Source organism: Haliaeetus albicilla, chromosome 25, assembly GCF_947461875.1.
Source record: "Haliaeetus albicilla chromosome 25, bHalAlb1.1, whole genome shotgun sequence".
In the NCBI taxonomy this organism is placed as follows: domain Eukaryota; kingdom Metazoa; phylum Chordata; class Aves; order Accipitriformes; family Accipitridae; genus Haliaeetus; species Haliaeetus albicilla.
The window spans coordinates 4,233,352-4,246,861 of record NC_091507.1 but is presented as its reverse complement, the minus strand read 5'-3'; the positions used below and the strand labels follow the sequence as shown (position 1 = coordinate 4,246,861).

Below are 13,510 nucleotides of genomic sequence, written 5' to 3'. Positions count from 1 at the left end.
GGTATAGTTGCTTTCTGTTAAGATGGCAGGCTTTCTTTTTTTTTTTTTAATTGTTTCCAAAATAAATTGGCAATGACTGTTCAGTGGCATCTGAGAGTGTAGCTGCTATCAGTATGTTTCTCAGTAATCATGAAGGCTTGTAATCAGATTTGCATTTAGAAAGCAGAGTTCCTAAAGAATGTCATGAGTAATTTTTTTCAGAAAAAAATTGAAGGGGTACTGGGAAATAATGACTATTTTAAAGGATGTAATTTTCATTTAGAAATTGCATTGAGGTGTATGTTTAGAGAGTGCTTTGAGAATTTTTCTTTCCTGAAATCAGCTGAATACTAAATAGGCATCTACATTTAAATGAATGAGGCATTTTTAGGGTGTGATTCATCTCATGATAGGGTAGATGACTAGCTGAACTGACTTCCACCCCTTGTGACAATTGAAAGCTAATGGACACATAAGAAAAAAAGACCTCTTGCCCAAATGTAGGGAGGTAGCTGGGCAGCACAGATGGAACACAGGTCACTGAGGGATGAGATCTGGGTTCTTGGTCTGGCTCTGCTCGTGATGCACCTGACATGCTTTTCCTAAGCCTGGGCTTGTGCATCCCAGGCAATGGGGGATTATGCTAGAGAAACCCCCAAAAACTGCAGATGAGGTGGTATATTCACCGGGTATAGGACAGTGACAGCCAAAGATACTTGTTTGGTCCTTCGGCAGAGCCGCTTTGCACAGCTTCACACAGGGCTGCTTATACGATACAGAAGTAGATTTTGTTCCCTGTTCTGTGCCACAGGGACTGTGATTTCCTTACAGAAATGTTGCAAGGCAGTATTAACACTAAGATTTTCTGAGAGTGGAAGGACTGCTATTGGAGGGATGCTAATATTATGCAGAAAGGAAGAAAAAGCTAGACAGTGCCCTAGTTTTAACTGCGTCATGTGGAAAATACAGGATTGTTTTCCTAGTACTGTTTATTTTCCTAAGTGTAGCTCTTCAGAAAAGTATTATGGACCCGCTATTTAGAGAGAAAAGGATGCACTGTACTTTATGCTGTTCCATAGCAGGCTTTGAAGCTGTTCAAAGAAGAAGCAGGAATGCTTGCTGGGGGGTGGGGGGTGGAAGTCTTTCATCTTTTGCCATAAAGGTCAATTGCTTTAACACAGGTCTCAAGCTGAGCATCGTAGAACTTCATCCTGAACCTTTGAATCCAGATGTATAGACCTTAGACATACATTTATTTGTAATGCAGTCATTGTCAAAGCCACATGGGAGTTTCAGCGTATTAAAATGCTAGATTTCTGACATGACTTTCAGAAATGGGGAGGAAAAATGCAGTAGTGCTAATAAATTCTCATCCCCTTTATTTTCCACAGCAAGAACTTATTGACAGCATTAGTAGGAAGTTGCAGGTGCTGAGGGAAGCACGGGAGACACTTCTGGAAGACATCCAAGCAAACAATATACTGGGGGAGGAGGTAGAGGCCATTGTGAAAGAAGTCTGCAAACCAAACGAGTTCGACAAATTCAAGATGTTTATTGGCGACCTTGACAAAGTGGTCAACCTCCTGCTGTCGCTATCAGGTCGTCTGGCCCGTGTGGAAAATGCCCTTAATAACCTGGATGAAAATACCTCTCCAGAAGAACGGGTGAGAAAGGCCAATAATAATATCACTACATTTAGTGAACCTGGTGTGGGGGTTTTTGCTTGGTTTTGTTTATCTAAATTGCAGAGCTCAAGAGGAGGGATAGTGAATGGATAATTCTCATAAGGCCATTTTCTTTAGATTTCTTAAAACTTTTCTCTTTGCCTTGCTTTTAAGTGGTGGTTTAGGGTGCAACATACTGGAAAACAGACTTCTTAGCAAAAGTTGAAAGAAAGAGGGGAACTACTGATAAGAGCATAAAAAGGAGGCAAACAAAAATATTCTAACAATTCAAGATTGGAAAAGGAGTGTCACTTTGTGCTGTAATGCAGAAATCTTACGGACTTCTTTATACTCAGCCAGGATCTTGATAAAAATCTATAAGGTTATTACACAGAAAATGTTTCTCATCTAATACAGCTTCCCCCACAATTCCTAGGAAGAAACAAGAGCAAGAAATTACAGGACAAACCTTAAAAAAAAAAAAAAAAAAAAGGCAGGAGGGAGGCATTGCAAAAAGAATTTTTCAATAGAAAACATGTTTTAACCAAGCAGAATAGCCCAGTAATGTTGCAGAGGAATCCCAGTAGATAAGTGTTCAAAGTGCTCTTACCTGTTGGATCGCACCTCTGCTGGCAACACTTTGTTTAGCTCCAAATCCCATCAGGCCTTAGCTGGGAAGGAGGTATCTAGTGATACAGATATGCACCAAAGAAGAGGTGTAGACATGTGCGAAACTTAAAGGCTAAAATAAATAAAAGGGGGGGGTGGGGGGGGGGTATGTGTCAAGTGAGTTTAGTTTCTACGGTTAAATGAACGTGAAGTGGGATTTTTGGCTTATAGCTGTGGACTGAAATGCCAGCAGTCCACCTAAGTGTTGTAACAGAATTTTTTCCACAGGCTGTTGATTCATGTTATGTTTCTTCAGCGTGTTCTGTTGTTTCACCGATAAGAACCAGTAAGTGCTGGGACTAGTCTGAAGCTGTGTTTTTGCTGTTTGGCCCCAGCTGCTGCCAAACATAGTTGTTTAATGGCTTTCCAGACCCCTTTCTGACTGAGGCAAAGGGAAGTTATTTGACAGCTTATTAGAGGGCAGATCAAAGCTTCTGAAACTTAAGGAAATTTAATCCTTCTTTAGACTTCTTTTTTCTGAATGTGGTTGCAGTTGCCTAATGGGCTCAAAGATGGGAGTGTGAGCTGAGAAAGAGCTACCAGATGATATGATCATTTAAGAAACACAGTTTGAGAGCTGTGATAAAAATAGCTTATTGGCTAGGTGTGGAAAAGGAAGAAGGGGAGTAGGTGGTGTAGTAAGGGCAGTCAGAAATTGTGTGTTCTGCTGTCAAATTTAGACTGACAGAAATCCAAATCCCTAACATATTTTAATCCCCATTCATCTTCTCATGCACTGACACGAAAGTCTTGCATAGTAACATCAGAAATACATCTAAAAGTCTTGGTCAGAGATGCTTGTCAGATGGATCAAGTCCCCTGGTAGTTTAACTATAAATACAATGCATGTAGGTTTACATGTGCATTTCTTTGAATTCAGACTGGCGCATGTGGCGCTTTTGGTTCTCCTTCGGTATTTTATACGTCACATGATGATATTTGGTGTACTACTAATGTACCATGTAAACAAAAGAGGGGAGATTACTTCCATCCCTGGGGAATCATAGGCCTAGTGATCACTGATTTTTTTGTTTGTTTGTTTGAAGCTGATGTTGCCTAATAAACATTACTGTGATAGTTTTCCACTTTCTAGGAACCACCAGCAGCTCAGCAGACTTTCTAAATAAACAGTCTGTCAGTAGGCAAATAATCACTGCTGGATTTATATTCTGACTATTAGATGCTGTGTCATAGGTCTCTTTTGCCACAAGGAACAGTATCAGGTATTTCAACTTTAACTCCTGAAAGAGGCTTCATTTGAAATAGCTACCAGCTCCCTTCCTTCCACACAGTGAGACCAGTGTCTTCTCGTTACTTTCCTTATCAATCAAACCCAGAGTGTGTTGAGAACCCTAAAGCGCTGAACCAGCAGTCCACAGATGTGATCAGGTGCCTAGACCCACAAGACCTGTTATTGTAAGACTAGAGACAAGTGCCAGGGATAGTAGTTTAGGAACTGGATGCTGGGAAGTCAAATACATGGAGGGAGTTCCTCTTCGTATGGCTATGGTTCAAAACAGTGAACAATTCTTGAAAAAAAAGAAAGAGCCAAAGATTGTTCCATCAGAGGAGCTTCAGATGGCCTGTGTTTGGCTGGAGCTTCAGAGCAATGGTAACTGCAGAAAACCCTTCTGCACTTTGCTTGGCTTTGGTTGGTTGAAGACGGTCAGATGAAACCATCTGACATCATTTACACCTTTAGGCCTGGTGAGCCATTTATCCATTGCTCAAAGAACCTCCTCAGGTATGGTGTCTTGAGCCTGCTACAGTGTGTTTCACTTTATCCTTCAAAACAGGCTTTCTGGTGTCAGTCATCTTTGACAGAGGTAAAAGCAAATTAAAGACGTATCTCATTTGCCTTCTTTTCTGCATCCCACTTCTCTTAGGTATTCCCTAAACCTCCACAAAGGCAGAGGTACTAAGGTGTCATGCAAAGTTCATAACGAAAGTAGTGTTTACTTTCCTTAAACTGTCAGGTTACTCATGTTCAACTTAAAGTCATGCCATAGGCTTGGTAAGAAGAAACCACACAGCTTAAATCTCAGGACTTGTTATGAAGGACTAAACATTTAATTTTTTCTTGTGTCTGTTGACAATGATAGCAAACGGCTTGAAAAACAGAGCTATTTCATCCCAAGGTTAGGCGGGTAACTACAACTGAGCTACCAGCTGGTTGATACATGCCCTCTTGTGTTCATCAAATTCTGTCTAATTCTTCTGCTGCTGCTCAGTGTACACACAAGCTGCAAGGCTGCCCTGGGGAGCGCTCTAGTCACGCTCCCGAGTTTGGGCTTGGCTGTTAGTTCCCTTGGTGAATTTAGGAGAACAGTACTTCCATCTCTTTGCAGCAGATAGTTCTGCTTGCAACTTGCAGTGGGCTTTTTTTTCCCTGGCATAAGCTCAAAGGAAGATTAAACTGTGGTTTTTCTAATAATGTGTGATTTCTGTGACTTGTCTTCTATAGCTGTCTTGAACCCTGAATTAATCTAGGCTGTGTATTTTAAGTACATTGAGAGCACAAGTCTGAAGGCGTTTCACCCTCTGAGCTTTGTGCTGTCTATAGAGAAAGATGCAGCACAGGATATGTGTGCAACTCTGACAGATAAGTCTATTAAAGCTTGCTGGTCTGTATCCCCCTTTGTCTCATACTTCCATCTTGAAAAGACTCTATTTTGTAGTCTACAAAAACACTTTTCTGTAAATCCTTCAGGCTTATTATAGCATGTGTGATTTAACATACAGTCCAGATGAGAAAAATGGACACATTTATTTGAACAGACTGTGGTTTATTTGAAGACATAGGTTCTCAAAATTCATCTCTGAAGCAAAGCTAAAAGTTATGGAGTGGTACCTCTTAGGGGCACTTTTTAATTAAGTTCAGAAGTCTATACAGGAATTCTTGACGTCAGAGTAGGCCAGCCATACTCTGTTGCTGGAAAAAGGCGATCACTTCTAGGCAGACATCTGAAATGGGTCAGATTAATAATGCTCCTGTTTCTTTCCATATACTGCTAAAGGAGTGTAGCTGAGTGATTCAGGTGTGGCTGTCTACTGTGTAGACAGGTGAAGTTGGATGAGATACCTATGTGTGGATGGGATGTAGCTCCTGCCTTCTTTCTTTGTGTGTTTCTCCATTCAGCCTCCCTTTTTCCTATTTTGTCTCTTGTGACGGCACAAAGCAGAAAGTTTACAGCCCTTTTGGGAAGATAATACTGTTTTTTAACTTTTTCTTCCCTCCTGTTGCCTTGCCCCAGCTCTCACTCTTGCTAATGTCTTAAGACCACATGACTTCACATCTCATGGAGAAGCCATGTGGATTGCAGGAGAACTGCGAAATACCCCAGTGTCAGGAGCTGTGTAAGAACAAATTGCTGCATTAATTAGTCTCTTTCTGGGTTCTCTAACCACAGCTGTTTCAGTGTGGAAGTTTGGTGCTGTGTATTGAAGATGTAAGACATTGCTGAGTGAAGTCTTAATTTGTAGGACTTGGATGTTTCTCAAAGGCAACTGTATTTTATGTAACTATTTTGAACTACTAAATAGTAAAGTAGTCTTTGAAGTTCTTGCTATTGAGGCCAATAGAAATTAATGGTGCATCTTTCATTGATTCACTACATTTTTTCCCTGTTTGTTAATGCATTTTATTAGAATAAACTTTAAAGAGCAATCTTATTCCCCCTCTCCAAATATGCAGGAAAATCTTTGTCTTTGCAGATAAAACAGACTTGAGACTTAAACACTGAAGGTGTTGTCCCAACCTGGTGAACCCAGTGAATTTTTAACTGTTTTTCTTTTCTCCTAAGCGGACGTTGGTAGAGAAGCAGAAACTGCTGACCCAGCAACATGAAGATGCAAAAGAACTGAAGGAAAACCTGGATCGTCGAGAGCGTATTGTCTTTGACATTTTGGCGAGCTACTTGAGTGAGGAGAACTTAGCAGACTATGAGCACTTTGTAAAAATGAAGTCAGCCCTCATCATTGAGCAGCGAGAGCTTGAGGACAAGATCAAGCTGGGGGAAGAGCAACTGAAGTGTCTGACCGATAGTCTCCAACCTGAACGGCTCAAATAAGAGGGCTGAGTTTGACCAAGGATGTGAAAAATGGGAAAGATGGAAGGGATGGGGGAGTTTCCAAGTACACAAATGAGTATCTTGGCTTGTCTGAGTGTCCAGTAGAGAAACAAGTGCACAAGAGAAAAATAGCTCTCACAACAGCAATAATGCTCTCTTTCTTTTTTGGGATGATGTATTTAATTTTTTAGAACACATTTTTATTGCTGGACTCTTCAGCTGTTTCTCATTGCTTAACTTACAGAAAGCTCCACAGAAAAGGATAGACTCTTAACCGTTCTGCTCAGTAAGTTCAAAGTCTGTGGCAGTTGTGCATGCAAACAGCAATGTTTTTTAGAATAGGTTGTATTCTTTCTTTATGTTCAGATGCTGTACAGACTGCTGGGAAACCCAACAGCAATTTATGAATGCACACAAATTTAGAAGCTCTAAATTTAGTGACTTTTTTTTTTTAAAGACACATTAAATAGGGGAAGCGTGCATCTTATAGCTAATATATTCAGATTGCTGAAATGTAGTGTCACTCTGATCCTGTGGCATCAGACACTTTTTTGTGATATTGTATATAGGATGGCACTTTCCCCTTGCAGAAAATAACTTTAAAATCCGTCTCAGTTAAACACTTTTTAAACCAGCTTGCAAATCACCTAATGGCTACCTTGCTGAAGATTTTTTTAAAAATTATTTTGCAAGACATATTTGTACACCCTCTTACTGCAATGCAAGTGATTTTCTTTACCAAGTTGTACTTGATTTAAGAAACGGTCTGGAAGTACTGTGCTGATATTGTTCAAAACATTTCTCATCTAAATTATTTAGAAGGCTCATTTGCTCTTTCTTGTGCTTTTTTATGCATGGTCTTATTCTTCTTCCCCCAAACCCTCTACACTTTATGAAAATAAATGTAGGCTGAGGACAGTGCTTCTATTTTTCTTCTGATTGCTCAACATTGTGATAGTTTTATGTAGACAGTTAAGTTATACTGAAGTTGATCTACATAATGCTGTTCGTTCTTTCCGCCTTCTCATACTACCAAATGCAATATAAACACTTCTGCCATGTAAATACTGCGCATTACTTGGAACAATTCTGCTTTGTAACTGTGAACATAAGTGGGTTTTGTTTGTTTGTTTTTTCCATTGCACAATGATAAATGAGAGGATGCTAGTTCACAGTACCAGATTACTGGTTGTGTTCTTGTAATACTGCCATTGACTTGTAACAGATTATTTCCAGTAGCTCTAAAAAGAGATGCTAACTGATGTTTTAGCACAGTAATCGGTTATGCTGACTTGCTCAGATACCTACAGAGAAATTCTGTAGTGTCTAAGCGTCAAGTACTATGTTAAGATAAAGTTTTGCAGGCAAAGGAAAGTCTTAGATGACTTTGTGTATATGCCATTTATATTGTAGTAGGGAAAACATTTATCTCTCCGTAGACAAACAGGTTACCCAACAAGAAGCCATTTTCAAGGCTGATGTGAATGCCAGTGTGTAGCTAAGCAGGTTGAAAAATAAAAGTAGTTAGGTGTTGAAAAGAGAGAGAAAAGAATTCTTCCTACTATTCCTGCAGTGGCAGCATTCACAAAAGTTTTTCTGTCCTTACCTGAATTCTCTCTTTTGCGGGGAGAGAACCGGAGAGGCGCTGATGAGCGAATTCCTTGCGAGTTGGGGAACTGGGGAGCAAAAATCTTCTGGAACCAGTTCCTTTACAGACAGGTGCAAACGTTAAAAGGACTGTTGCCCCCCTTATAGTGCACTATTTTGTATACCTGGACCAAATTTTTAATGACATTATGTTGATGTGTATCAGTTGAGGTCAAATGGAGCTACCGTTTTACAAGACCTACAGCTGACCTTTGTTTCTTCCTCCTAATTCAGAAATGTAGTCTTCTGGCATCTCACAGTTATATGCTGCTATGTTCCTAGGACAAGTGATCCCTTTGTCCTTAAACTTATCCCTTAACCATAACAAACCCCAAACTAAACAATTCCCAAATAAATTATGCTTGTCTTTTAGCTTGGAGAAAAGTGTGCATTGTTTTATCTGTGGCATTTTAAAAATTTTACATATTGTGGTTACTCTGAAATGTGTATGTGAAATGTGAATAATAATATAATTACAATGTGTTTGTATACAGTACTTTGATTTAGATCTTTCTGATAAAAAGTAGCAATATTGTGAATGCTATATATATATTATACTTTTCACAGAACAGTTGTGTAGACACCATTCTCTCCTTTCTTTTTTCAAAACTGTTGAAAATCTCTCACCCTGGGAACCTGAAGATGGTTGCCTCCCAATGTTATATGTAAATTTGTAAATAGCTATACTGTTGCTTTTTGAAAAAAATCTGGTGCTAATGTTTTGCCTTTGGCATCCTGGGGATGGCTGTTTCTTCACCCTATGTTGTTCTCAATTCTATAGATCTCTTTGTATAGTGAAAGATTTCCACTATGTTTCTCCAGCTGTTTGGATCCTGCAGCCCAGAGTGAAAATGTACAGTTTTCCTGCCTGATGCTTAACACTTACCTACTGACAAATGGTATTGCTTGACTTTGAGAAAATAAACTGTATATTTCAACGTAGAGTTAGTTTTTGTGTGCAGTTTTAACTGTCGAAACCTACTGTTTTGCTGTGCAGTGTTAGCCATCTCGTGGTGACCATCAACAGTGCCTATAGTTTTTAAAGGCCAGGCCAGTTATCTTGTGGTCTGAAGTAGCTTGCTGTCTTTTCACAGATTATTTAACATGTTGACTAGTTGATTATTCTCAGGTTCCCAGTGTAAGTAAGTAGCAGAAACGTGTTCTTGTCTATTCAGTATTTTAAGTGTGCGAGTATGAGAGGGCAGGAAGGAAGATGTGTTATGAGGTGGATAAAATAAATCAGTCTCCCACGACTTACAGACTATATACCAGGGAAGGAGTTAAGATTTTTCTACTTGGGCAATTACACTGTTTTGGCTTCATCCCCTGTTTAGAATGATACTTCATATGGAAATATCTAAAGTCAGTGGTTCTCAAGATTTTTTTTTTTTTTGCAAGAACAGATCACTGTGAACTCTCCGTCTCTAACAGACTTCCACAGAAACTGTTTAATTTCAATTTAATGGGGGTTCTCAGATTAACTGCAGAATCTTCTGCCTTATTGGCAAACACTGTCAAGTGTGCAGAAGTTTGTAGCAGAGGTGACCACAGATAATGTTTTATAGCTTGATAAATCATCCTGGAAATGAATAGTCTGTGAAGGTCTTTATCATAGAAGTTATCTGGGAAAAGGAAGTTAGGGAAGGAAAAATACTTGGGTATTTGTAGGATTTTTCTGAACTTCTAACTGCTTTTCACCCCTTCTCTCCCTCTGCATGTACATGGACCCACCTCTGTGCCTGGTTTCCTGGGTGTGTGGTGGAATTCTCATAATCCAGGATGGCAACTATAGGGGAGTAACAGTCTAGTATTTGTGTACTGTTTGAATTGGAAAAAAATTGCTTTTCTTTAAACTGAAATTAGGCTATTTTCTGGTTTGGGGTATTTGAGACCCTCAGATTTTAAAGGAGTCACTGTTTCACAGTGTTCTTTCCTAATCAAGCTCTATTGATTGATTTTGGTGTACTCTAATTGTCTCAGTTTTTACAGCTGAAGTAATCTCTTGGCAGTCCAGTAGCTAGCAAGGCCTTATAATGAGTGTGCAGTAGAATACTAACTCTGATTTTAATGGCATCCAGTCATTTATTGCAGAAGTTCATAGGTTTGTTCTAATTAAGGGCTTCTCAGTTGTGGGGTTCTTTTAGAGTATAAATTGTTTTTTCTACATACTTGGGTGGAACATGCCCACAGAGTAGATGTTATAAAAATTAATAATTACATCTTTAAGGTACTGGAATATATATTGTCAGTTGTCAGCAGTGGTAAATTGGTCATCACATTCACTTACTGTAGTTCCAGTCTGTAACTTAACTAATCATAATGATCCACAAACTGTAAGATGGGTTGCCTGTGTGGTTTAGCAGCTCACCTCTGAAATCCTGGGTTTCCTTCTCCCTACTTACTGTTTTGATAATGTTTCTATGAATGAAGTTGTTCCATTTGAAATAGGTTTATTTAATACATCTCAGGAGAAAATCTGAATTGAAATAAATTCAGTGCAGTTTAAATAGCAGAAGGTAGTTTCTCTCTCAGACTACAATAGCACACCTACAAGCAGAGCAGGTGTCTTTTCAAGATGGGTTATGTTTAGGACCTTTTTCTCGGTTGTAACCATGTGGGCAGATAGGCTGAGTTTTATTTTAGTCAAAGCAGCTGAGCCTTTCCTGAGAACAAGGCTAGTAAAATGCATTTCTTTTTTTCTCCCATGTTAAAAATACTCACAACAGCTTCATTTTTACGTGCTTTGATGTCTCTGTCTTGGAGGCAGTCTCCTAAATTTGGCAGGGGGAGATGGCCTTGTGTCTAGGCTGTGCCTTCCGCTACTGCCAAACATGTCAGTATTAGTGAAGTGTGTTGCTATAAATCCAATTCTCACTTCCTCTGATTTCTTCTGGACACAACAAACTGCTAAGTGGTGAGGTTAACAAGAAACTTACCCACTAACTGTCGTCACCTATTGCCCGCTGCTGCTTTTGAAAACCTTGCTTGGTGCTGGCTGCTGCCTTGGGTGGGATACGGAGAATACCCGAATTACTGATGTGGTGGTTTCTGGCATCTCTTCTGGGATGAAGCGGGACGAGGAGTTCTGTGCATCTCCTGCTCGCTAGGTGTGAGTTGTTAACCTAAAATACAACAGTACCGCTAGCGACCAGCCAGATTCCCACCACATACCCACTTTTATTGAAATATTTTTATTTGCTATTTGTGATTGCTTGTCTTAACACAGGAGAGATTTTAATTAAAGCAAATAGATTTGTGACAGTGGAGCTGAAGATGTACAAGGTGTTGAAAGATACGGAAGAATAATCATACTTCTTTTCAGTAACATGAATCTCCAGCAAAATGGTATCTTACTGAAGCCTGCATGCTACAAGTCATAGGTGAGAATACTCAAGAATTCTAGATCTGTGTTCATATAGTTTAATGGAATTAGTGAAAGAAAGACTTCTCTTAAGCACATACTAAGTTGCAACTATGTTAACTAGACTTCATTCATTCCAAGCAACTTCGTAAGAGAAGCCAATACTAGCTCTGGAAAAGCTGTGGTCTGACATGCATTACCAAGAGTTGGTAGTTTGCTGCTGTTCCTTGCGGTAGCACCGTTTGCTAGCCACCTGATGGAAAGCGTATTCTGTAAACCGCGTAATGGAGGCATAGTTACAAGAGTTTCACCAAAACGCTATTTTGGTAGAGCTATAAAGTCCAAAAGCCTGAGAGGCATTAACAAAATCCTCCCGATGAAGATTGTTGCAAGCATTTAATTTCAACATGTGTTTCACTTTCCAGCTGTCTGCTCTTCATAAAGTGCTTGTTACTCAATAAGTTAGGCTTGTGTCTTTTCTAACAGCCTCAGAGAAATATAAATACAATGAGCAATTGCCGACTAAATAACAAGCAACAGAAGATAAGATTATTTATCTCAGTATCTAAATATAAAAGCATGAGTCTTCTGAGTACCATTCATAGCCACTCCCAAGAGTTACAGCTTCAGCAGCTTCCACACGCAGGTATGGTTCCTCCAAAGATAAAAAGGGGAATCAAGCTGTGATGATCAAGGTGGCCAACACTGACCTGAAAGGGGTGGAGCAGCCAAATTATTTCTATTAATAATGGGGCGATACAGATCTCCAGGAGGTGAAAACTAAGAAAACCTGGAAGGATCAGTGCCCTGAAGGAAGAAAAACTAAACCAGTGGTGAAGTGCATCAGGGCTGTAAACTTCCTCCTTTTCTCTTTCTCCGTACGTGATACAGCAAAACCATGCTGTCTCCATACGCTAGGGCAGGCTTTTTTAATTACTGCAGTGTAAAAAAACCTTAAAGCATCTTTGAAATTTAAACTTATGGGGAAAAACTCGGAATTTCAGAATCTGGGGTCTCGCCGTGTGAGGAGGAGACCATCGTGCTCTTAAATTCAGTAATGCCGCTTTCTTGGGTCGGGAGACGCTGGCACAGCTCTCTGGCACTAATGAGCACTCGGCATTAAGGAAAACATCATCCTTTCTCTCCAGTCATCCTAAATTCTCTAAACAGCCCAGCTAGCGAGGTATGCCGAGGTGCTTAAGTTGCCTGGGCTGGGAGGTGAGGGTGGTTTGCGTTTTATGCCGCACACCGCATGTTTGCTGAGTGACTGACCTGGCTTGTTCTCCAAGGTTTTTCTTCCATGATTGCCACTACTTAAGAGCTTGCTTTACCACCGGGCTTTTGGTTGAGGGCAGAGCAATATCCAGTTCCTGCTTAAGCTGGATCATCATGTGCTGCCAAGAAAGCATGATTTAGAAAGCCAGAAGCAAAGCAGGCCTAAATATTCAGCCCCGGCATCTGGGTACCAAGAGGGAGCAGAGGATCTTGGGTTTGTGTTCCTAGGACTACTTAGTTCATGGTAGGCAGTCGGTGAATTAGAAAACAGAAATAGTCCAGGGAGAAGGGTGACCAGAATGCCCCAGTGCCCTACCTACACTCCAGACGCAGAATATTACATCAGGCTCTGAATCTAAGCTTAAAGTGGTGGCTAATTGCAGCGTAAGTGCCAAAGGCTGTTGAGGACACAGCTACAGATGCACCTTTCTTCTGTTTTTTTTTAGTTTGAAGTGCCTGCGTGCAGACACTGATGTTAGTATAACTGTTGAAGTCCAAATCTTCCTCTTCAGCTTGTATGGGGTGCTAGATCTGGATTACCATTTAGGTACATAGCTGGTGGCCTAAGTTAGGAGCCTAATTGGCCTTGATTGCCTCTATAGGCAAACTGAGATAAGGTTACTGGAAGAGCTTGGTTCAACCCAGATACCTCTCCCTTCCCTACCTCCTCCTCTTTCTCTCGGAAGACAAAGCTAATTTAGGCATTGAAATCAAAAGTGGGATTAATCCACGCCTTAGATCCCTAGCTCAGCATTGAATTCTAAAAGCCCAGGTACTGTGGTGCACAGCATTCATTGCGGGTCTGCATGTCAAATGCCTGCACGTACTGAAACCTTTTGATTTGA

General features: G+C 40.2%; 1 protein-coding gene across 6 annotated transcripts in view; it reads left to right on the top strand.

The window, feature by feature from the left end:
- The window catches only part of SHROOM2 (shroom family member 2), a 132,370-nt gene extending 123,399 nt beyond the window's left edge, over nucleotides 1-8,971 (top strand). For all 6 annotated transcript variants that reach the window (XM_069770428.1, XM_069770426.1, XM_069770425.1 and 3 more), the window contains 2 exons: nucleotides 1,371-1,643; nucleotides 6,116-8,971. In XM_069770428.1, the coding sequence (XP_069626529.1) occupies nucleotides 1,371-1,643; nucleotides 6,116-6,382 (540 nt within the window). In that variant the 3' untranslated portion in view covers nucleotides 6,383-8,971. The remainder of the gene's footprint in view (nucleotides 1-1,370; nucleotides 1,644-6,115) is intronic.
- Nucleotides 8,972-13,510: the final 4,539 nt, after the last annotated feature.